Source organism: Molossus molossus, unplaced genomic scaffold (assembly GCF_014108415.1).
Source record: "Molossus molossus isolate mMolMol1 unplaced genomic scaffold, mMolMol1.p scaffold_m16_p_5, whole genome shotgun sequence".
NCBI lineage: Eukaryota > Metazoa > Chordata > Mammalia > Chiroptera > Molossidae > Molossus > Molossus molossus.
Window position 1 is genome coordinate 2,630,727 of NW_023425388.1, and position 25,016 is coordinate 2,655,742.

Genomic DNA, 25,016 nt, shown 5'->3' on the forward strand with positions numbered 1-25,016 from the left:
GCTCCCCGCGGCCATGGCGCGCAGCCTCCGGAGCTGGCTGGGCGGCTGCCTCCTGGTGTCAGGTGAGGCTCTGCGAGGAGGGCGGGGGCGGCCCGGGGCGCCGGCTCTTCCCCGGGCCTGGCCACCTGCAGGGGGACGACCCGCCTGGGCCCCACGCCTCCCGGCCGAGGTGCGCTAGGGAAACGGGTGGGGGGCGGCAGGGACGTGGGGCAGCGATGACCCCAAGGGTCACCCCTGAGCGGACCCCTCAGACACCCTGGAAGTAACCAGTGCTCCGTAGGCCACCCGCTCAGCACCCCAACATCCGAATTATGCCCCCTCAACTCCAACTCTGTGGCTTCCGAGTTCTAAAAACAGTGAGACCCTTTCTGCCCCTGTGACAGGGCAGAAAGTGTGTCCATCCGGGCTGGCAGAGCCAGACCCTAGACACCAGAGCTGAGGGGAGACCATGGGCCTTTTGTCATGAATGGCGTCACCAGGAGACCAGGAGCTAATGCTCAAAGCTCCACCTGCCCACGGCATGTAGGTGACAGTGATATAGGGAAAGTCACAAGACACCGGCGGGTGGGGATGGGGGTGGGAGCTGGTTGTCAGAGGTGAGGTAAGGGTGACAAATCATCTCCTTGGTCTTGGGGACAGCTCTGGGGTCTGTTCCCTGGTCTCTCCGTCTGGTCTCATGGCAGAGTAGCTGGGGGCGTTCCCCTGAGGGCTCAGGAGCTGAAACATAACTTAGGTCCAGTTGAGCCTGTGCCCATCAGTCAGGTCCAGGCTGATTATCTGCAGAAAGACTAGGTCTCGCCCTGGCCAGTTTGGCTCAGTGGTTAGAGCGTCAGCCTGCGGTCCGGAGAGACCAGGGTTCGGTTCCCGCTAAGGGCACGTACCTCGGTTGCAGTTTGTCCCCGGCCCTGCTTGGTCGTGCGGGTGGCGGCCACTCGATGTGTCCCTTTCACATCGATGTTTCTCTCTCTCTCTCCCTTCCTCTCTCTCCCTCCCACTCTATCTGTACAAAAAATGGAAAAATATCCTCGGGTGAGGATAAAAAAATAAAAATAAAAAAAAGAAAGACTAGGTCTCTGTAGGGTATAGAAAGACGTGCTGTTTCTAGAACTAGGATTTAAAACTCAGTGTAATCCAAGCCATAGGGACCCCTGGGTTCCCCCTTCTCTGAGTTGGCTGCCCAGGTGCAGACACGGATGGCCCCTCCTTCCTTTCTGATGGACTTGTCCCTGGTGTCTCCCTTCTTCCCCTCAGGCTGTTTCCACTCAGGATTCTCCACCACGGCCAGAGCTCGGCCAAGTTCATGTCCATGCCCTCTTTTCTCTTTCCCTGCAGCATCCCTTTGGGGGATATCAGCAGAACCTTGCTATTAAATACCAGCCAGGGACCCATGGCTCAGAATTCACTGTCTGTTGGCACTAGCTGGGTGACGGGCTGGTGAAGGTATTTTATAGTCATCTCTCTGCTTTTGTGTATGTTTGACATTTTCTGTGAACAAGTTTAAAAATGATTTCTGTCTCTAGCCTAAATCTGTCTGCAGTGCCTCGGACTCCATCACCCTGCTGTCCCTGACATGCTGTTCTTCTGTCTCCAGCACCCCAAACCTCATGTGGCTTTTCCTGCCCCCTACCCCCACCCCAATCAGGGCTCAAGCCAGGGATGGAGACTAAGTTCCACTTCTCCACAGCAAATGTGTCGGGCAGTCTAGAGTTTATACCTCTGGGAATGTGCCCAAACTCCGTCGCCCACTCCCTCACACCTCTCTTCCTCCCCCACGCACCCACTCCAAGACGCGGATCATAGGGGAGACCCGAGGGTTGGATCTGATCACTTTCTTGGGCAACCATTTTGAGGACAAAAGGTGCAAACTCTTCCCCTTTGTATTTACAGCATTAGGAATGGTGCCGCCTCCTGAAAATGTCAGAATACACTCCGTTAACTTCAAGAGCATTCTGAAGTGGGAGGCGCCTGCTTTCCCCAAAGGGAATCTGACTTTCACAGCGCAGTACCAAAGGTGAGTCTGGGCTGTTGTTGGCAGGAGGGTGCCCGAGGGCGGTGGCTCTGGGCTGGTCACTGGGCTGAGCCACAGGAGAAACTCTAACCACGGTCACCCACGCAGCCACAACAGCCACGGGAGCCTCCCTGCCGGCCTTTCCTTTCTGGTCGAGAAATGCTTGCGAAAGCTCTGTTCTCTGAAAACAGACGAGTCCAATTCCGCTTCCTTCGTCGTGTTGTCGTGGTTCATGGTTGGATGCCCAGGGACAGCGGTGGCTAGAGACCTGTTATCGTGTGGATGTTGATGCCACCGGCCACAGGGGTCGCCTACTGTAAAGCAAACAAATCTGTCACACGGGTGGTTTTTAAGAGGACACCGTCGCAGACGGCATCCCGGTGATCCGCGTAGTAACGAACAGTCTGCAACACCTGGTGGAAGCCACCCAAGGAAACGGGGGCCAGGTGGGAGAGGCCCTGGCCGTCTGTCCCCACCCCTCCGCCGCGGGAGCAGGCCGTTTGCCCAGCGGCGCTCAGTGCTCCGCGGCGGCTACAGAAGACAGCTGCTGGCTGGTTAAAGCTCTGTTCTCTGATGTCATCTGAGTCTTTGAAGGAGGGGAGGGTGAGTGTCCCAGAGGACTGTCTTCGCGGGGCTCTGACCCCAGGCCCTGCCCTGCCTGGGTCTCTCTCTGCACCAGCCTCCCCAGCAGCCTGCCACCGCACGCAGGCTGGACAGCAGGGGACCAACCTTTATGCCAGGTGCAGACCGCAGCAGGTCTCCCGCTCCAGGTGACTCAGAAACGTAGAGATACGAGTCATTCAGTGGCGCACGAGGAAAGGTGGGTCCCAGAGTCGATGAACCCCGCACTCCCCACAGCCCCCCTTTCACACACAGCCGAGGCCTACTAAGTCCCAGAAGAAGTGGAGAGATGAATGAGACCGTCCTTGGTCACTTTTATTTCCAACTTTTTACTTCGAAGTAATTCCAAGCTAACAGAACGTTTCAAAATCTCAAATACAGAACAAAGAACTTCCTAGAAGCCTCGCTCCAGATTCACAGTTGCTAAGGTTCACGCATTTCCCCCCTCCCACGTCATGCTCTTGGCCCTCAGTATTTCACTGTGCATATCATCAGAGCAAAGACATCCTGCGTCCCCACAGTCACCGGCGTCGGCAGCGCTCACACTGGCTGGGGCGTCCGTCAGGTGCCCCGTCTGCAGCCCGGTTCTGTTTGTTCTCCCGAGGACCGAAGGTCTTTCCTCTGCCGTCAGTTCCCAGTGCTGGTGGTCTTCTCGCTTCCTCTGCTCTGTCCACGCAGTCCCGAGCTCTGGAGGGGGCACTGTGGCGCCTTAGCCTCCCTCCTGCTGCCTCTCCGCTGGGGGTTACTTCTGTTGTGCTGTTCTTTGCGCTCCTAGCTGAGCAGTTTGGTCTGCAGCTGAGAGTACCCCGTGGCTTCCCAGGAACTTGCGAGACGGGGCCTGGGTTCCAGGTCTCCTTGGCGAGGAAGCGCTGGGGACACAGACGTGCTGCGTGTGTCCTTGGGGCAGAAACTTGGTCCAGAAGACGGATGCGTCTCCCAGGGCTCAGCAAGCTTTGCTGAGAGTTCCGCCTGAGCGGTCGCAGGCCGTCTTCTGTGGGGGCACTGGACGGGCGGCCGGAGCGTGTGCTCATGATTTCACTATAGAAACATCTGAAAAGGATTCAGCGGAAATGTGGGGAATAGGTCATTTTGCCTATTTAATGGGGAGAAAAACGGTTCTAAATGCGATAAAACTAACCTAGTGAAAGAAAAGTTATGCAGAAGCACCTTGGAAACAGTCTGTGTTCCAGCCAATCGATGCATTCGTTTAAATGAAGGCAGTGGCCCCCTGTGAGAAACCCCCTGAATGAAATGACCCCGGAGTCTCCAAACGCCGATGGGGGGCGGCCAGAGTTGCTGCTCGACTGGCAGAACGTCTGTGGTGTGGGCAGCGGGAGAGCAGCCTGCACACTGCCCGGGGCCGGTCGGCTCTGCCCGCTCTGCACAGGACATGGTCCCGCCTTCCCTAAGCAGGGGCCAGGTGTGGCGGGGGCCTAACCCCGCCGAGCAGCCCCAAGCGGGGGCACCAGTCTGAGGTTCCCCATAAAGTAGCAGTAATTTTGGTTCTGCCCTCCTGGCGTTGTGAGCACCAGGCCTGACACCAAGCCCGCAACCAGGGTCAGATGCGGGTGTTTTTATCAGCGACTTCCTTATCACCTCTGGGTGCAGCCGGATTGGCTGTGGCGCCCCCAGGAAGGTGTGGTGAGGAACCAGCCACACGAAACCCTCGGCTGCCGGCCAGCCAGAATCCTGGCTTTGCTCGGGTCAGGTGGGGCCGGTCACGCCTCTGACGCTGTGGTGAGGTGAGGTCACACGCACCTGGCAGGTGTTCCCAGCCATCCTCTTGTCCTTCCACGTCGCATTTCTGACCCCTCCCTTCAGTGGCTGCTGTCAGGGCTGGGGATCTGAGGTCAGCGAATTGTTTATTGTTTTCCCAGAGTAAGTACAACAAAGTCATTGACGTCACTGTCATGGATTTATTGTGGCTAATCTGTGTGTATCAACATTGCACAGAACATGTCCCACTGTTCTCAGAAACACAAAATCAAGGAGGAAGCTGCCTCGGTCGCATGTGTGAGGACCTGACCCCCTTCTGGGGAGGCACATGCTCCTGAGGACAGGAAAGTCTCTGAGAAATTCTGTCGTGAAGACAGACCCCTCTTCGACTCCAGTACACTGCTGATGGGAATGCAGACTGGTGCAACCACTGAGGAAAACACTATGGTGTTACCTCAAAAAGTTAAAAATGGAACTGCCATTTGACCCAGTGATCCCACTTCTAGGAATACACCCTAAGAAGCCTGAAACACCGATCAGAAACTATATATGTACCCCCATGTTCATAGCAGCACTATTTACAACAGCTAAGATCTGGAAACAGCCCAAGTGTCCATCAGTAGATGAGTGGATCAAAAAGTGGTGGTACATGTACACAATGGAATACTATGCAGCTGTAAGAAAGAAAGATCTCTTACTCTTTGAGACAACATGGTGGGACCTGGAAAGTATTGTGCTAAGCGAAACAAGCCAAGCAGAGAAAGACAAATATCACATGATCTCACTTATTTGTGGAATATAAAGAACTAAACAAACTGTTGAACAAAATTAACCCAGAGACATAGAGGTGGGTACAAGCTGACAAGCCTCAGACGAGGGTGGTTGGGGGGGAGAGATAAACCACAGAATTTAGATGCATGTATGCATGACCAATGAACATAGAAAACAAAGCTGGGGATGGGGCCGGGGGTAAGGGGAGGATGGTGTCAATGGGGGGAAAAGGAGAAACATCTGTAACAAAAACAAATTAATAAAAAAAAGACAGACCCCTCTTCATGTTCAGCCCACTTTTTGCCCCGAGTTGCTTGGCCGTGGAACAGGTTGCTTTGAAGCGTCTCATGGTGGCTCAGGGTTAGGAAGGTCCCATGGAGCACAGTGTGTAAAATGCTCCTAAATGATGCATTCCAGTCCTCAGAACTGATGATAAAACGTTTCCTTCGCCCAGCCAGTGTGGCTCAGCGGTTGAGCACCAACCCACGCACCAAGAGGTCGCTGGTTTGATTCCCAGTCAGGGCACATGCCCAGGTTCTGGGCCCATCCCCAGTGGGGGGCGTGCAGGAGGCAGCCAGTCGATGTTCTCGCTCATCGATGTTTCTGTCTCCTTCCTTCCTTCCTCTCTCTCTAAAATCAATAAAGAGCCCTGGGCGGTTTGGCTCAGCGGTTAGAGCGGCGGCCTGCGGTCCAGAGAGACCCGGGTTCGGTTCCCACTAAGGGCACGTACCTCAGTTGCAGTTTGTCCCCGGCCCTGGTTGGGTCGTGTGGGTGGCGGCCACTTGATGTGTCCCTTTCACGTTGATGTTTCTCTCTCTTTCTCTTCCTCTCTCTCCCTCCCACTCTATCTGAACAAAAAACAAAAAAATCTCCTCGGGTGAGGATAAAAAAAAAAAAAAAATTTAAATCAATAAAGAAAAAATTTTTTAAATTTTTTAAGAAGAGTCGTTTTCTTCTTCTCTATCTCTGTCCACGGTAGCGGGGGCAGAGGCGGCCGCCCGCTCCCGGGAGACGAGTGAGGATGCTGACGGCTTCTCTTCCCGGGTGTGTAGTTACAGGAAGTTCCAGGACTTGTGCACCCGCACCAGGGGGACCGAGTGCGACTTCTCCCATCTGTCGAAGTACGGCGACCACACCTTGCGAGTGAGGGCTGAACTCGCCGACCAGCACTCCGCCTGGGTGAACATCACCTTCTGTCCTGTCGCTGACAGTAAGTCACCCTCACGCCCTGGGATTCCCCGCTGGCCGGCCCCTCGGCAGGGACGCTTTGAGCGCCCCCTGTCCTGGCCTCCGACAAGGAGCCCACGGGACGTGTGGTCGAGAGGATTGTGGCCTTTCAGAAGTTCGTGGGCGAGACAGGAAAGGGTGGGCACGAAGTCAGGAAGATAAGTAAATATGAATTTACGAACTTGATGCCTTCGGGGCGAGACTGAGCGGGGCCGGCGCTGTTGTCAGGGGATCTGGGATGATTCATGTGCGGTCTGTACCGCGGGCCGGCGGGGATTCCTCTGGGGAGATGTGTCGCTAGGTGACTTCACTGCTACGGAGCATCACAGGATGGCCCGCCCACACCTGGATGGGGGCGCCTGCTCCGCCCTGGCCTCGCCCGCTGCTCCTGGGCACTGCGGGCACGGCGGCGCCCCGGCATCTGTGCCCCTGCCGCGGGAAAGGCGCAGTGCGAGCTGGCAGGAGCCATCGGGACGGTGCCTGGGCAGGCCCCTGGGAGCGGAGCTCGCACTGGGAGCTGGCCTGGGCGAGTCGGTGAGGGTGCGTGAGCGTGGTGGCCGAGGACATCCTGCCCACGCCTGTCGGCTTTGCAAACGCTGCACACTTGGGCTATGCCAAAGTTATAAAACACTCCCAGACTGAATCAAGCAAAAGAGAAAATGACGCAGTCAAGCGATGTGGCCCTGGCCGGTGTGGCTCAGCAGCTAGAGCGTCGGCCCGCACACCAAAGGGTCTCGGGTTCAATTCCCGGTCAAGGGCACGTACCGCAGTTGCAGGTTTGATCCCTGGCCCCAGTCAGGGTCGTTCAGGAGGCCACCGGTTGATGTGTCTCTCTCACATCGATGTTTCTCTCTCTCCCTCCCTCCCTTCCATTCTATCTAAAAATTAATGGAAAAATATCCTCAGGTGAGGATTTAAAAAGAGAGAGAGAGAGAGAGAGAGATGTGGTAAACACAAGATGTATGAAGCTGCTTCTGGCATAAATGGCTATTGTTTTCTAGCAAACATCTTTATTTTCTAAGTAGGAAGGATATACTCTAAAATAATGATAAAAGGTATCGCATAGTAGATACATACACCAGTAACATAGTTGCTTATTACCATTATCAAATATTAGGTACTCTACGTAACTGTGCTTGCTATATTTTTATGCCACTAGAAGCACGGTTTTTTTACACCAGCATCACCACAGCCCGTTAGTAATGCATTGCTCTATGACATCATGACGCCTGTGACATCACTGGGCGATGGGACTTCTTCAGCTCCGTTATCATCTTATGGGACCACCGTCATACACGTGGCCCATGGTTGACCCACATGCCATTATGTGGGGCCTGACTGGAGTACATTTTCTGGGAGGAAGTCAGTTTGGAATTATGAGTTGAAAAAGGTGGCGCAGGCATAAGACAAGTGTATTCTAGGTAGGTGTGGAGACAGGCAGACCAGGTGTGGACAGCCAGCTTGCCCAGAATGGAGGACAGAGAGGCGGATCAGGCTGGCTGGTCAGCATCAAAAACATGTTCCCAGGTTAGATCTGGAGGGTCATGAGATGAACGTAACTAGGACGTCAGGAATGGAAAACTAATTAAACCATTAGATAGCAGTTGAGAGAGGTTACAAGAACCTCATCAACGAAACTCAAGCGCACCCTTCCAGGGACTAGAGAGAAGCATCAGAAGGGCTGTCTCCATACCACTCCCTGCCCTGGGCCCCGGTGGCTCCCACAATTTCCCCTTTTGGGGAGAGAAGGCAGCTCGTCTGTCCTTCTGCCCTTTCCCAGCTCTGTCCCAGGCTTGGGCGGGGGGAGGGGAGGGGAGATCTCATTTCTAGAGTCAGAAATTATCAAAGCTATATTGTCTCTTCTAAAGGTACCTCTGATAAATCTAAGAAAAAAGTAACCATTAAAAAATGCAGACAGGCCCTGGCTGGTTTGGCTCAACGATTAGAGCGTTGGCCTGCGGACCAAAGGGTCCCGTGTTCGATTCCAGCCAAGGGCAAGGACGTTGGTTGCGGTTCAGCCTTTGTCCCGGTTGGGGTTGTGTGGGTGGCAACCAATCCATGTGTCTCTCTCACATCGATGTTTCTCTCTCTCTCTCTCTCTGTGTCTCTCCCTCTCTCCCACTCTATCCGAAGCAAAAATGGAAAAATATCCTCGGGTGAGGATTAAAAAAGAAAAAAAAAGTGCAGACAGCTGAACAACAGTCTCCAAAATATAGTACAGGTTTCTGCTCCCAGTGCCGGGTGACTTACCAGGTCCTGACTAGTTACAGACCCTGTTTCAGAGCCTTTGGTTTTGGAAGTGCTCTCTAGAAGCTGATTCGGAATAGATGCGCAGCTCGCCCGAGTCACGGAGGCAGAGACACAGCGGGGGTTCGGACCCAGACTCCTGCACCCACGCCCTTCGCCACAGGGCCCATCTCGGACGTTTGCCTCTTGAAGTTTATGATAGGAACGTGCTTCCGCATTATGTGGAAACTGTTTACACTTGCTTTGGAAAAATAGTTAACGGGTATTTTTTTACCTGGTTTCTGGCTGCCGGCAGATTAGCAGTGAGGGAGGATGCTAGGAGCAGGCCCATTGGCAGCAGAGAGAACGCAGAACAGCGAGGTTGCCGAGTCCTGTACTATCTGGTCTACAGCTGTTCCGCAGCACCTGTCGTGTGCAGGCTTTCTCGGTGCTGAAGCTGCACCAGAGAGCAGGACGCATCCTGGTGCAACATGCATCCTAGTGGGAAGGCGGACAGTAGACAAATAGAGACATGTTTTACGACAGATAGTAGTGACTGTGTCTCTCAAGAACATAAAGCAAGGTGCCCAGGCAGGAAGGGATGGGAGCCGCTCCGTCCTAGGGGGTGAGGACAGCTCTCTGAGGAGGCAGATGTGAGCTGAGACCCAAACAAAGTAAGGAGGCCGGTCTGCGAATACCGAGTGAAAGAGCACTGGGAATGGGTCGTTAGACCTTATTGAAAAATGCACATGGTTAATTATATATGTTAAACACTAAAAATAATACAAATACCATCTGTAGCTTCCAAACCAGCAACGGAAATAAAACAAATTCAACTTAATGCAAAGAAAAGAGGAATACCCGGGGGTGGGGGAGGGACAGTCTTTATAGAAAACACAAAATAATGTACTTGGATTAATTTCAAATGTATCAGAAATCACAGTAAATTTAAACAGACCAATATGATTCACAAAGGCAAAGGTTATCGGATTCGTTTTTTCTTAGTCCCCCGCCCATCAGGGTCACAGAGGTGGCGTGTCCAAGGGCAGCGCATTTCAGGAGACCCGTGGACCTGCACCGTTACGGAAAATAAACGCTGACGGTTTCAGAATGTGACTTTTGGTTGTCGTTTTGCTTCGTTCTCACACTTAGCCGTCATCGGACCTCCTGGGATTCACATGGAAGCCCTTGCTGACTCTTTGCATATACGTTTCTTGGCGCCCCGAATCGAGAAGGAACACGAATCATGGACCATGGCGAATATTTATAACTCCTGGGTCTATAATATGCAGTATTGGAAGAACGGTTCTGATGAAAAGGTGAGCTTGGCGCATCGCGTGCGTTTCAGATCCAGACTCCCTGTTCGCTGCTCAGCGCTGGTCTGAGGCCACCGCAGCGGACGGAGGAGGCCAGCTAGTCGGGGCCTTGCACGGTGGCAGCACCTCAAGGCCCAGAGGGTCGAAGGCCTGGTCCTGTGGGCTCCAGAAGGCCCCAGCCTGCGGGATGACCAGTATCCCTGGGTCACGCTTCCCGGCCCCTAAGGGAGACGCAGACGGCAGACTTTCAGGGTGCCGACGCAGCAAGGGCGGGTCACCCTTTCCCCGAAGGGAAGTGGCAAGAGAAGGCAGAGCTGACTCATCGGCTGGCTGGGGAAACTTGGAGTCGGGTAATCAGCTGAACGACTGCCGTGTCATGGCGTGAACCCTAAGTCCCACCTACACCACCGAGGAGTAAGTCCATGGTCAGGCAGCCTCACTGAACGCACTGTCGCCGTTTGCCTGTTGGAGCAACTGTCCCCGTTGCTTTCCTCCTTTTCAGGGGACAGTTCCTTCAAAAACATGGGCTGGGGTGGGAAGACCTGTTGGAATGTTGCCCCTGCCACCACGTAACCCCGGTGACGTGCTTGCCCTCAGCTTCTTCATGTCGCAAAATGGCCACAATAACCCACTGCATTCGTAAAGTGGGGGGAATAGCCTACTTCCTAGGATTGTTGGGGAATTTAATGACACGATGAAGAAGATAAACTTGCCCCATTGCCTCACCAGCCTATACAGTCAGTACGTGAGGTCCCTTCCTCTTACGTCAACACGTTAAATTTGTTTTCACTCATCCTTGGTCAGGTTTGATTCTTCTTCTTAGTGCTTCTGAGCTGAATGCCATTGTTGGCCCTAAACTGACTTGCATGTGGGTTATGTAAGTTGCTACATGGATGTTCTCTCTGCATTAACTGTTGATTTTATCACTAATTCTCAAGCATTTGGGAGGGAAGGGTCACCCACGTGTACTGTCTTAGAAAGGATATAATTAAGTTTCTATGTACATACTGCATACCCTCCCCTGAAATCTCAAGTTAACTTTTTACTGCCAGAAAATGCCCCTTAAATTACGCAAGTTATAGATTCAGGGGGTGAGCCCAGGACGAGCTGCCGCTGCCCACTGCTCCCCTGGTTGCAAGTCTCCAGGCCTCCCTCAGAGGGAAAGGGGGGGCAGGGGGTGTGCTCCCCTGGCGGAGAGTGTGCACTGGGCCCTTTGTGTTGGGGGTATTTCTCTTAGGGGAGGTCTCAGGGGAGGGTCCCAGTAGAACATTCATCAGCTTTCCAGAGGTGCTCTTTTGGGCTGTGGGCTCCACTGATTGGTCGGAGCCAGGGCAGGGTCATTAGTCAAGGTCCTGAGGCAGCCACAGCATCACTGGTCTGGTTTTGCTGCTTTTCTGGGCCTGGAGCTGAAATACAACTGAGGCCTCGATGTGATCTTCAGGGAGGAAAAGGTCAGGGGGTCTAAACTGTGTGACCAGATACGTGAGGGGAGGAAAGGTCACCCCGGGGGCGAGGTGTGTGTTTGCCCAGGTTTGCCCGTTGCTAGGCACCTGCGCTGAGCCCTGGTGAGTTTCTGTGTCTGACCCATTGTCCTTGCTCTGCGCGCGTCTGTCCAGCTGCCTAGAACACCATCACTGAGCCGTTGTGGGGACACGGCGGGTGTGACAGGCTGCCTGTGCCCCAGCTCCTCCTCACTAGCACCTCAGTGTCACCATTGCTGGTCTCTGTGCACTCTCGGTGAGTGTCTGCTCCGCCCCAGCATCCCCAGCGTCACATGGTGAAACATGATCCCCACGTGGTGGCGTCAGGCAGTGGGCCTGTGGGACGTGATGAGGTCGTGAAGGTGGAGCCTGTATAAGAGACCCCGGAGACTCCCTCGCCCCTTCCTCCATGTGAGGACCCCGCCAGGAACGGGCAGCTGTGAGCCAGGAAGCAGGTCCCCACCAGACAGCAGGTTGCTGGCACGCGGTCTCGGACGTGCAGCCTCTAGACCCGTGAGGAACACTTGCCGTTTGTGCGCCACCCTGTGCTGTCCCGCTGCGGCCGCCCGATTGGAATGGGACAGGCTGGTTCTCTTGGAACCCGAGAGCTTGCGAGAAGCGTGCTGCTGGGGCCCTGAGCCGAGAGACTTCCAGGAATTCTGTTGCTTCCTGATGGGCCACAGTGAGACAATGAAACCAGAAGCTGTCCCGAGGGGAAGGACGGCTGGAAAAGCAATCAGGGGACCTCCAGGCCGCTCTGGTCCCTGCCTGCCACCCGCGGGTCCCCCCTGAGCGTAGTCTTTGACAGCATTGTAGGGTTTGAGAGGTGTTGGGTTTCTAGAAATGAAAGCCAGGAGGTGGGGGTTCTATTTTTGTTTTTAATTATTAGAGGTCATGCCGTACGCTGTCTGTATTCAACTGGTGTACACTCGTCCCTCGCCACTTTGCGCTCCGACTTGGCGGCTTCGCTCTGTCGCGGTTTTTTCAGACGACTGCGTGTAAGCAAAGACCCTCCTTCACGGAAATTCCTCGTCGCGGTAGAGCCCGGAACCGATCACCCGCGCGAAGCGAGGGCCCACTGTAACCCCATCCTCGCCCCCAGGGACCTTAGCTTCCCGTACAATGAAGGAATACGAACAAGATGTCAGCAAACCCAGTCGCCAAAGAGAACCAACAACGAAAGTAACAAGAAGTCTGTGTTCACTTTCTATTGAAGTTCCTATTCTTACAACAAACTTCACATGAGTCTCTTTCATAAGGAAGTAACAACCAAGATGGAAACACTAGTATATACTCCTAATCCCCTTGATTTTGCCAGAAACTATTTTGAATTCTCAAATTCTGGAATATAGCGTCAATTGTGATATCTTATATTCAGATTAAACTTAGAGGAATCAGGGATGCGTCCCCCCCCCCCAAGGTGAGGTGGGCCACTGGAGGAGGGCACCCTAAGTGCAGGAGTGGAGAAGTGCTTCAGGGGGGACCCCAGGCAGCAGGGTCAGAAACATGCTCTTGACTTAGGAAGGAAATCCCATTGTGCCTTCCTGCGGATGACTGGTACTTGTCAGCTCGGGCTACTGTAACCAGATACCTCAGGCGGGCGACCTGTGAACAGAATGCCTCAGGGTTCTGGGGGCCAGAAGTCTGAGATCACCCTGTCGGCAGGGTTGGCTCCTTATGAAGCTGTGAGGTACAGTCTGTTCTAGGCCTCTCTCCCAGCTTCTGGTGGTCACTGATGATCCTGGGTCCCCTTGGCTTGTAGAAGCACCCCTCTATCTCTGCCCTCATCTTCACTGATTGTCTCTGTAAAGACCCAACTAAGTCACCTTAGAAGGTATCGGGGATTAGGACTTCACCATATGAATGGGGGGGGATGCAATTCAGTGTATACAACTGGGTTATCTTTTTAAAAAAGGAAGTGGGATGGTTGTGTGTCATTTAAACTAGAGAATTCAAGGAAGGAGATGTTTGTGAGGTCAGTCTGCCCTTGCCCGTCCCTTAGAGTCGGGCCCCTGAAATGGACTGGGACATCGGTGATTCCTCCTTCTTCCTGTGTTAAGCCTGAAGTTAAGACCATAACTGGTGTGTTGGGAGGTGGGGGGAGGTGGTGTCCCTTCACTGCTAAGGTATGCTCTTATTTTTGTCTCCATGACTAGCATCCAGTTACTTGTCAGTATGACGTCGAGGTCCTCAGAAACCTGCAGCCGTGGACAACGTACTGTGTTGAAGTTCAAATGTTTGTTCCCGAATTGAACAAAAGCGGGGAGTGGAGCGAGCCCGTGTGCGCGCAAACCGTCAGTGATGGTGAGTCCTGAGAACGGCATTGGGACGCTCCTCCATCTGGTCAAGAGCCTGTAGGCACCCCCTGCTCAGACCTCACCCGTCCGGCTCCGACTCCCACCCGGCTCGGCGCCGACTGTGGGCTTCGTGCTCCTGGGAGCAAGGTGCTGAGCTGGGGACCACACACACACAGGAAAGCGATAGACGGTTCCCTGGAGAGGATGACGTGTGCACACACAGCACTGAGACGCTGAGCTCACGCTGATTCAGGTCCGGCTTGGCGGGTTCTTGCTTCTCCCTGGACTTGCTTCTCGCCCAGTTTCGCTTTGTCTCATCTCCAGCTTTGCCAGGAGGGTCTGGGGGATCCGTGCCCTAGTGCTCAGCTCGTGGGGTGCCCCGGACACACCTTCCCCGAGATGCTCACCCACCTGCTTGCGGGCCTCTGGCCCTCTGGATATGGTGGGCTGTTGCATAGCTGTTATTGTCCGTGAAGTCGTGTGAAACACTGCAAAAACCAGCTGAAAGTGACACCCCGTGCCCGGGGCAGCACTGCTCAGCTACGTTCTGTATCTTTGGGCACTTCTTTATTTATTTATTTTTTTCCCCTAATCCTCACCCGAGGACATTTTTTTGCATTTATCTTCAGATAGAGCAGGAGGGAGAGAGAGAGAAACATCAATGTGAGAGAGACACATCGACAACATCAATGTGAGAGAGACACATCGACTGGCTGCCACCCACTCGACCCCAACTGGGCCGGGGACAAACTACAACAGGCACGAGCCCTTAGCGAGAACCGAACCTGGGACTCTCTGGTCTGAGGGCCGCCGCTCTAACCGCTGAGCCACACTGGCCAGGGCACTTTGGATGCTTCTTCAGCTAAGAGCCCTGCAGTCAGAAACGCGTGCAGAGGATGGTATCTCCCCTTCTCAGAAAAGTTACCGTGTGTCAGTCAGCATTCCTAGCTTATTGGATCTTTCAGTGCCTTTTGGAGGATTAGCAACAACAACCCATAATCGGCCACACTGGACCAACAGGGACCCCACTCCGAAAAAGAAAAGGCGGCCGCTTGGAGCTCTCGTCTTCTTGGCGCCCTAATGTCATTATTTTTAGTTACCGTCCTTATTTTTTTAAGGCGTGTCACTGACCACTTAATTACCCATTCCAGAATGTTTGCATTGTTTCCAGAGACCGCCTCAAGCTAATCGGCCCGCCTGTTCCCCGAATCCTCCTGCTTTTTTCCTCTTCTTCAGTGAAACACAACTGCTGTGGCTGGACGCAGGCTCCCCCTCCCCCGGGCGCACCCCGCGGCGGTCCCAGCTGCTCTGCAGAGCGGCCAGGCCGCCAGGAGCTGGATCCTGCTGCCTCTCTGGAGGGGCTTCTCCCACCCTCTCCTCTCTCCGCCTGCTGCCCCCGCCAGTGGCTGGGTGGGGCTGCTGTGCCCTGCCGGAGCCCCGGTCGCTCAGCGCCTTCCCAGCGCCGCGGCTGCCTCTGGGCCGCAGCTGTCCACCGACCCTCTCTGCGGCTTTCTCGCTTTATCCGCTCACGAGTCCTTGGCGGTTGGACCTGAATTCTGTACCTTGGGGCCCCCATCCTGCTTGAGTTCCTAGAACCCCTGACCATGGGATCATCCGTCTTCCCTCTGAACACCTGCTGTCCGCTTTCCCAAAGCCTTGAATGTGGCCCGCTTGTCCCATGCCCGCCTGCCCGCCGTGAACTCCGAGGTAATGTGACAGGGCAGGTCCTGACGCCCCCGTGCCCCGGCGGCCCCATCTGCCAGCTGGGGCGGGTAACAGGCGTGCAGAGCGGCCCGGGGCGCAGAGTGAGCCCTGACTGTGGTTAAATATTGTTACTGTTGTTAATGATGTTATCGAAATCACATTGCTAAGCATTCCTAAAGGCTCGAATCACGAAATGTGGCAGGAGCCATGCAATTGGACCAAAAAGAACAATTTTTCAAATATTTTGGGCCCGGCCAGTGTGGCTTAGTGGTGGATCACTGACCCATGCACTAGGAGGTCACCGGTTCAATTCCCAGTCAGGACACAGGCCCAGGTTGGGGGCCCAATCCCCAGTGGGGGCGTGCAGGAGGCGGCCAGTCAGTGTTCTCTCTCATCCATGTTTCCATCTCTCTCTCCCTCTCCCTTCCTCTCTCTCTAAAGTCAATAAAGGGAAAAAAAAATATTTGAGGACTATGAATGATCACCCATTAACTGACAAAAACAAACAGTTTTATAATAGAAAAGGAAAAGTAGGACCCATGGTAAACGGGCTTTTGTCAAACATAGCCAGTTTTGTTTAAACAATGACCTCATTTAAACGTCATGACACATTTTCGGTGGGAGCCTTGTAAGGGTCTCTCTCCCGCCGAACGGAAGATGAAGGTTTGGAGATGGGAGGTGACTTAGCAAAGCCACTCGGCTGGTAAGTGACAGAACACAGGCCAGCCCAGGTGATGGTGGCTGTAGCTGACCACCTGCAGATTCATCCCGTAGGTGAGCCAAGGCCCGAGGTCCACGTGGACCAAACACAAGGCCGGTTTGCCGACCGCGTGGTCGTGAAGCCAAGCGACGGTATTCAGATCCAGCTTCGTCATCTCGAAAAATCGAAGAATGAATTCACGGACAAAGGGCAAGCGAAAGGAAAGTTTATAGGAAAGACAGACAGACCCCCCGCAGTGGGGAGGGGACCCAAGAGGGTTGCCCGTGGGGTGTTGTTGTCTAGGGGTAGATATATGCCTTGCTACCTCTTGACCAATTCTTTCAAAGAATTCTGCCTCCGCCACATCGGTACCTTTTAAAGTCTGTTTCCCATGGAGCTGGGTTCCGCTGTAAATCGCCTTGGTTTTCACCGGTATCTCCGCAGGCGAGCTGCGTCCCGTCACTTGTTTACAATCCCCCCTGGTGTAGTTCCCTTCCCCCGGGCTGGCCCTCACTGCCTGGCCTCCCCCATCTCAGTCCGACGAACGGACAGGTCGGAGAACCTTGCGGAGACGGTGCTGATGGGTCGACCCTCCAGGCCCCACAGCCTCTGTCAAGTAGTATCCTCTCTCTCAGCCTCCTCCCCCTCAGATCAGTCACAAAAGCCTCTTCGGATTTTGTCACCAGCAGCCAGGTGTGCCTGTGGACTGTCCTTGTCTAAGATGCCGAGATGCCCTGGCTGGAGACACTAGAGGCCCAGGCTGCCCTCCTGCACTCCCCCAGCGTCTCCCGAGCGCCAGGTGTGCAGCCGGTGTCGTGGGTGATCTGGTGCTCTGCCCCATTCAAGAACTATTGAGACGGTTCTGGCCAGTTTGGCTCAGCGGTTGAGCGTCAGCCTGTGGACCAGAGAGTCCCGGGTTCGGTTCCTGCTAGGGGCATGTACCACAAAAAAAAAAAAAAGAAAGAAAGAAAAAAAATATATTAGTCCTGGCCAGTTTGGCTCAGCGGTTAGAGCGTCGGCCTGCGGTCCGGAGAGACCCGGGTTCGGTCCCCGCTAAGGGCATGTACTTCGGTTGCAGTTTGTCCCCGGCCCTGGTTGGTCGTGCGGGTGGCAGCCACTCGATGTGTCCCTTCACGTCGATGTTTCTCTCTCTCTCTCTCCCTCCCACTCTATCTGTACAAAAAATGGAAAAATATCCTCGGGTGAGGATAAAAAAAAAAAAAAAAAAGAACTATTGAAACAGTAAAAGGAAGGACAGATGGAGATGTAGGATCCTGGAACTTCCTCAAGAGCTGAGATGTCAGATCCCGAGTGGACGTCCTACTGTGCCCTAGGGCAGAGCCTGGGGGCGCTCCAGCCCCCCTGCATCCACTAAGGAAACACATTTGCATTGGAAGTGGGGGGTAGGAAGCACCGCCCCTTGATTGTACTGAATGAAACAACAATTCACAGGAAATGGGTAAGGAGTTGCTCCAAACTCAGCCAGGGCACCAAGAGGTCGCTTCCAGGGTGAATTAAACCCTAAGAGGACGAGGGAGCCAGGGGGCAGACAGATGAGGTGGGCTCCTCCCAGCTCTGCCCCTTACAGATGCCACAGTCGCTCATCGTGTTTAGGGAGCGTCTGTGAGCCACGCTGCACCAGCTGATGGAGCTCCGGGGCACCTGCTGTCTCGGGGTTCTTTGATCTGCCCTGTGTTGGCAGAAATTGACATCTCCCACAAATTGACCCTTAAATGACTTGCTTTGAAAGAGCCAGGTTCTTTCTCGTGGCCCCTCTCAGTACCAAATGCTTTGGGTTTTGATCTGGAGGGTGGTGCTGATGGCTGGGGGTTGGGCAAAGGGAAGTTAGGGGACCAGGGCACTGGAGAAGGACCTGGTGCAGAACCAGGGAGCGAGGACCACCAATGACCAGGGTGACACCCTCGATAGATACTGTCAGAGGTCATGCCGGACATGAATTAAAGTGGTCAGAAGATACTTTGTTCAGGAAGGGCAGCAAAGGGCAGAGGCTGACTGCATTTGAAAGGAGGGAGGGGACATGACAAATCATAAAGAGTCATGACAGGGGAGCTCAATGTCAGTGCAGGTGGGCCACCTGTGTCTAACGCTAACGCACTGAGCAAGTTCGGCTTCTGCCCTCCCACAGCCTGGGGGCCGGGCCTTCTGATGATGCGTTGGAAGGGGGCTCCCAGGCCCTGGAGGAAGACACTGCGGGGTTGAAGCAGGTACCTACACAGCTCAGAGGGGCCGAGGAAGGAGTCTCGGCCGTTCATGGTGACGCTCCGGGAAAGGAAGGTCAGAAGCTGGCGGGACAAATGGAGAGTCTGTTCAGCAGCCCTGGCTTTGCCCGCACAAGGCCTGCAGAGGGTGCTGGGTGGCCCCGCGGGGTGGCCTGGCCCGAGCAGCCAGGCCGGGGTGTGGGTCTGCGAGAGCAGGGCTTGCGTGGAGCTGTCCACGCAGAGAGCGTCCTCCGGTTTCAGGACATGGCGCTGTGGGGTGTGTATCTGAGGGGTTCTGGGGCCCGGGGAGAAGAGGTTGATCCTGAACAGGGGCTCGTGCGACCGTGAGTGGGAAGAGCGGGGCAGGTTCTTGCCTCCTATTCTGTGTGCGTCCGCGGTCACACCGAGACCACACTTGGAAGAGGATCGGGAAGGGCAGAGCTGGTTTGAAACGCTGGGTCCCCAACAGCTGCTGGGTCCTCCCCACGCCTCCCGGTGAACACAGGGCCCGCGTCTAGGGAGCGCCACTGCGCCGTGGTGGTGGCGGTGGGGACAGCGTTGTGTCTCTGTGAGCCAGTCTGCAAGGACAGAATTAACACACGTTCTCCCTGCAGACAGTGCCCCCTCCTGGGTCGTGGTGGTGGTCGTCCTGGGGTCCTCGGTGGGCACCTGCCTGCTGCTCACGGGCTGCTTGGCGCTGCTGTGGTGCATCTACAAGAGGACCAAGTACACCGTCTCCCCGGGCAACGCGCTCCCGCAGCACCTGAAGGAGGTAGGTGGGGCAGCAGGTGTGCAAGGCAGACCCTGGAGGAGGTAGTGGGACAGCAGGTGTGCAGGGCAGACCCTGGAGGAGGTAGTGGGACAGCAGGTGTGCAGGGCAGACCCTGGAGGAGGTAGTGGGGCAGCAGGTGTGCAGGGCAGACCCTGAAGGAGGTAGGTAGGGCAGCAGGTGTGCAGGGCAGACCCTGGAGGAGGTCGTGGGGCAGCAGGGGTGCAGGGCAGACCCTGGAGGAGGTCGTGGGGCAGCAGGGGTGCAGGGCAGACCCTGGAGGAGGTCGTGGGGCAGCAGGGGTGCAGGGCAGACCCTGGAGGAGGTCGTGGGGCAGCAGGGGTGCAGGGCAGACCCTGGAGGAGGTCGTGGGGCAGCAGGGGTGCAGGGCAGACCCTGGAGGAGGTCGTGGGGCAGCAGGGGTGCAGGGCAGACCCTGACTGCAGGGAGTTTTCCTCCAAGTCCACTGCCTCCTTCCAGCCGGCATGTTTCCTGAAGTACAACCCAGGTCTGCATGCTGGTCGTTCCCTGGTGCCTGTGCTCATGCCCCGGCCCCAAGGGAGGAGCTGTCCCTCCAACCTGGACGTCGGGCCCTTTGGCCCTTCCCTGCCTGAAGCCCCAGGTCCTCGGGCAGCCCAGGCTCTGGGACAGGAAGACAGGGCTCAGAAGGGACAACGTGAGACAGGGAAACCCTAAGCCACATGCCAGCAAACGGCTGGGGCCGGGGGAGCAGGGACAGCTGTGTCCTCAGTGCAGGCATCCCTGAGAGTGACTGAAATTATGGGATGTGTGCCCTAGACGAGGAGCCCTGTTTTCAAAGCCTTAGATGACGTGTCTGGATAGAGACAGTAGGGCTCAGAGGGCCTGGGAAGTGGCGAACAGCCAGGCCCAGCCCCAGGGGAATGTCTGTGGTGTCGTGCGGGGAAGACTGAGCTGGCGACTTGCATTCAGACGGCTTAGGGGGCGCCTGTGCTGCCTCCGGGACCCAGAGGCCCCACCTCGCCACCTCGCGTGGCTCTTCCTTGGTGGCAGGCCTGAGCCGCGATCATTGCTCCTTCATGTGGAGAGGGAGTCCCGGGGTGCCCTATTCCCTGGTGTGGCCGCTCCCCAGGTATTCCCAGGCTCGGCGCTCACCCTCCGAAGAGCGTGTCTTGCGTGCCTTGTTACCCCTGCTTCTCTGGGCCTGTTAACCCGTGGTCATGGGAGAGCCAGGCCTGTCCCCACACCAGCCAGGCGCTGATACAATCTGCCCCTGGGAAGGAACGTGCCCCTGACCACGCCAGGCTCCCGGTGGCCTCCGCCTTCCGAGAGGGCACTTTCTGGAGACGGTCTGGGCAGGGAGCCGTTGGACTCTCGTGTTCCCGGAAGCTGGGGAGCGAGCACCGTGAACGGGGATCTGGGGTGCGGGGCCCCAGGCCCGGGTTTCAGAGCAGTTAGAACCTCTGAAAGAACACCAGCAAGACTGTAGAACAGCCAAGACTCTTCTAGAGGTGAAAGGTGAGAACCCCCATTTGCAGCAGGAGAAACAAAGAGGGGCGGCCCGCCCTTAGCTCTGAGTAGGAGGTGTTTTGTAAATGGAGAACCAGCAGGAAGCAAAACTATTCTGTTATGTTAGCTTCGCCATCAAAGAGGCTGGTCAGACAGGAAAGGACAGGGGTTCAAAGTGGAGACCAGCCCGGCCTGGCCCGAGCCTCAGGACCAAGGCTGGAAGCCCCGTGGCTGCTGCAGAAGGGCCTGTGGGGAGGGAGGGGGCCCCCCGGGAACTGTGAGCAGATCCGGCCCCTCCCATGCAGTTCTGCAGAGACGCCCTGTTCCGGGGCCAGAGAACAATTCCGAATTGGGGGGGGTCTCGGCAGCAGGGAGGTGTCTGCAGCAGGATGTACTGAGCCGCCACCAGCTCCCGTGTGTGTCCAGCCAGGAGCGCAGTCTGGTGGGAGCTTTCTTGAGATCGAGCGCTTACTTCTTTCTTCCTTTGTCCTTCTCACCTCTCGTTTTCCAAGAGAATCAATGGTAGTTTCTAGTCCATTCTTCCAAATGCCCTGGCTCTGAGGACTGAAGGAGGTTCCTCCTCCCTCTGGCCCCATTGTGGTTTTGTTTTTTTCTTTATTGATTTTAGAGAGAGAGGAAGGGAGAGGAAGAGAGAGACAGAAACATCGATGAGAGAGAACATGGACTGGCCGCCTCCTGCATGCCCCCCACTGGGGATCGGGCCCACAACCTGGGCGTGTGCCCTGACCGGGAATCAAACCAGTGACCTGTTGGTGCAGGGTCGACGCTCAACCACTGAGCCACACCGGCCGGGCTTCCAGCCCCATTCTTGACCCACCAGAGATCTGGAATATACTTCCTCTTGCCCCGGGCCCAGGGGAGCCCCTGCACCCCCGCCCGCAGGCCATGCAGCCCCTGCGGCTGAGGTGAAGTCCTGTGCGGCGGTGTGGCCATCACAGCGGGCAGGGAGACCGCCCGGCCAGCCAGGGGTGGCACGAGGGCGGCCTGACACGGCGAGCCCCCCTGGAGACGCAGAGCAGGGCCTGCAGGCTGAAACACCGAGACCAGAGCCGGGAGTGTCCAGGGATCAGTTCCCACTGTTTTGAGTTGGACAGACAAGGATGTCTGGACGTGGGAGAGACAGCCCGTGAGAAGTCAGTGTTTACAGAACGTGCTAGATGGACATGCAGCCGCTGGCAGCCACGTTAAAACATAAAGTAAAAAGAACAGATGAAATGAATTGTAATACATTTCATATAGCCCCATAGACCCAAAAGGGTTCAACATAGAATCAGTAGTTGCAGAAATTACTGCGGTACAGCCTTTTTCACACACAGTCTTCGGAGTCCGGCGTGTTTTGGTACTTAGTGCACCTGTGGACCAGGACGAGCTGCATCTCGGGTGGTCGTATGTGGCTCGTGGCCACCGTGCTGGACAGTGCAGGACTGAGGGCGGAAACCAAGGGACAGACGGGGCGCCGGGAGCACCCAGGAGGCCCTCACTCCGCCTGAGGACGCCTGGGGGACTTTGTTGGCTATTCTGAGACATTCATCCCATGTCTGCGACACCCTTGCCCCTGGCGGAAATGACACCTGGGCTGTGTCGGTGCAGCAGCAGTGGGATTGGCCCCAAACCTCCCTCCCAGGCCACCTGCGACCACGTAGAAAATGAGGTGCAGGTCTGTCGTCGTGTAACTGTGGTGACATACACATGACAGGACATTTACCATATTGACCATGTGTTTGGGGGTTTTCTTCCAACTCTTGTTTTTTCTTCTTTTTTAAACTTTTCTTTATTACTGAATGTATTACAAATGTTCCCCATTTCTGTCCCCATTGACACCTCTCTGGCTTTCCCCACGCTATAGTCTGTGTCCATCGGTTGTGCATGTATGCATAGAAGTTCTCTGGTTTATCTCTTCCCTTTGCGGTTCGTCAGCCTAACAACCAGCTGGTACTTCTTAATCCCTTCATCTTTTTCACCCATGTCCCCAAACCCCCTCCCATCTGGCAACCAACATAAAGTTCTCTGTATCTGAGTCTGTTTCTGTTCTGCCTGTTCATTTGGTTTGTAGATCCAATTGTTGACAGATATGTATTTATTGCTATTTTATTGTTCATATTTTTTATCTTCTTCAAGAAGACCCATCAACATTTCATATAATACTGGTTTGGTGGTGATGAACTCCTTTAGCTTTTTCTTGTCTGGAAAACACTGTATATGTCCATCAATTCTAAATTATCGTTTGCAGGTTACAGTAGTCTGGGTTGTAGGTTCTTGCTTTTCATCATTTTGAATATTTCTTGCCACTCCCTTCTGGCCTGCAAAGTTTCTTTTGATAAATCAGCTGACATTCTTATGGAAGCTCCTTTATAGGTAACAAACTGCTTTTCTCTTGCTGCTTTTAAGGTTCTTTGTCTTGAACCTTTGGCATTTTGATGATGATGTGTCTTGGTGTGGGCCTCTTGGGGTTCATCTTGTTTGGGACTCTCTGTGCTTCCTGGACTTTGTCTGTCTGTTTCCTTCACCAAGTTAGAGAAGTTTTCTGACATTTTTTCAGGTAGGTTTTCAATTCCTTGCTGTCTCTCTCCTGCTTCGTATTGACCATTTGTAACCGCACAGTCTGTAGCATTAAACACATTCACATCGTGCAGGACCGCCACCACCCATCTGCAGAACGCTCTCATCTTCCCAGGCTGACCGTCTGCGTTCATGAAACACTGACACCCCGTTCTCCCTTCTCCCCCAGTCCCTGGCACCCACTCTTCTACTGTCTCCACGGATTTTGACTCTCGGTCCCTCCTATGAGTGGAATCAGACGTATTTGACCTTTTATGATTCGCTTCTTCACTTAGACAGTGTCTTCAAGGTCTGTCCACCGTGTAGCCTGGGTGAGAATTTCCTTTTCAAGGCTGAGTGATGTTCTGTGGGGCGGAGACCACACTTGGTGTATCCGTTCATCCGCCGCGGACACTTGGGGTGCTCCCACCTCCTGGCTGTGGTGACCAATGTTGCCGTGAGCGTGGGTGCACAAGAACCTCTTTGAGACGCTGCATCCGGGTCTCCTGGGTGTCTACCCGGAAATGGAAATGCTGGGTCCTGTGGTCATTCCATTTTTTGAGGAACTCTCATACTGTTCTTGTCACATTTTTTAACCTTTTTAAAAAATTGAATGTATTGGGTGGCGTTGGTTCATAGGATCACATGGGTTTCCATGTTACAAGGTCCGTGGGTTGCACGGTGTGCCCAGCACCCAAAGGCAGATCATCTTCCGTCACCGTACATGAGGTGGTCACACGTGTCTCAGACCGTGTTTGCCAGCGAGGAGTAGAATCTCTAAGCCCAGAACCAAAAGTGGGGGGATGTGATCATTCACTGTCTGCTTTTCCTCCTGCAGTTTCTGAGTCACCCTCACCACAACAAGCTCCTGTTCTTCTCCTTCCCACCCTCTGAGGAGAACGAAGTCTTTGACAAACTGAGTGTCGTCACCGAGGTCTCTGAAAGCGGCAAGCGGGATTCTGGGGACAGCGACAGCCTCAGGACTCCGGCTGGGGGGGTCTCGCCCTCCAGCTACTGAGGAGGGCCGCAGCCCCCCTCCCCGCCCTTGCGGGCGATCAGAGCCGCCGGCGCGACCCGGGCCAGCCCCGTCCAGAGCTCAGCGCCGGGACCACGTCTACACGGCCAGGAGTGGGCTGGGAAGGCCCGCGTGGCCGACGCCTTCTGGGGACTTGCTTTGTTTAAAGGCCTTCACGGTTAGAAAACAGTTGCCCACTCTCAGCCTCGTGCGCTCACAGAGGGAACAGGTTTCAACTGTGAGACATAAAAGTACTAAAAAGAGGAACGAAAGCAGGTGCTGCAAGATCCGACCGAACTGTCGAAAGGCCCCGAGAAACGGCGCTGGACACACGCAGACTCCTGGGTTCTCAGGGACGCTTCTCCCGGGAGTCCTTCTGCTACTGTACGTGTTTTATGTTGTGTCTTCGCTCCAGTAAAGTTTACCCTCCAGCCTGTGTGTTCGTGATACGGTGTTGGCGGCGGTGCCAGATGCTGGGTGCCGGCCCCTGCGGCTGGTTTGGGTCCGTCCATCCTGTGGGGTCCTCAGCCTGCTGTGAGCCGGGAGCTGAGCCAGACGCCCGGGCTGGGGTCCGTCCATCCTGTGGGGTCCTCAGCCTGCCGTCAGCCGGGAGCTGAGCCAGACGCCGGGCCTCCCAGCCCCTCCCAGCCCCTGGGAGCTCCCGGTGGAGGCAGGCGGGAGAACGGAAGCCCAGGGCTTGGCACTCCACCTCGGACAGTTACTGGCTTGTGACCTGTCAGGTTCCTGGCCTGCACGTGGGGTGACAACACCTAAGGATTAGTGCTCTCCATTCGAGATACCCACCCCAGTGCCCACACCCGGCGGGAGCTTCCCACAGCGATTCTTCCCTGCAGCGTAATCTCGGGGGTATGACCTTACCTGGGTAAACTTAGCATCAC

The 25,016-nt window shown here is 55.2% G+C and overlaps 1 protein-coding gene across 1 annotated transcript; it reads left to right on the forward strand.

Annotated features, from left to right (window-relative positions):
• On the forward strand, nt 1–24,632 carry IL10RB (interleukin 10 receptor subunit beta). Its single transcript, XM_036243707.1, has 7 exons — nt 1–62; nt 1,888–2,011; nt 6,169–6,326; nt 9,722–9,888; nt 13,523–13,670; nt 18,901–19,058; nt 23,941–24,632. The coding sequence occupies exons 1-7, from the start codon at nt 14–16 to the stop codon at nt 24,118–24,120; spliced, it is 984 nt and encodes a 327-aa protein (XP_036099600.1). The 5' UTR covers nt 1–13; the 3' UTR covers nt 24,121–24,632.
• Nucleotides 24,633–25,016: the final 384 nt, after the last annotated feature.

Bases quoted from the DNA above. Each gene is read 5' to 3' on its own strand.
- IL10RB (XM_036243707.1), top strand. From the start codon at position 14: ATGGCGCGCAGCCTCCGGAGCTGGCTGGGCGGCTGCCTCCTGGTGTCA. The intron at 2,012-6,168 runs GTGAGTCTGGGC...CCGGGTGTGTAG, and splicing joins TTCACAGCGCAGTACCAAAG to TTACAGGAAGTTCCAGGACT. The intron at 13,671-18,900 runs GTGAGTCCTGAG...TTCTCCCTGCAG, and splicing joins CGCGCAAACCGTCAGTGATG to ACAGTGCCCCCTCCTGGGTC.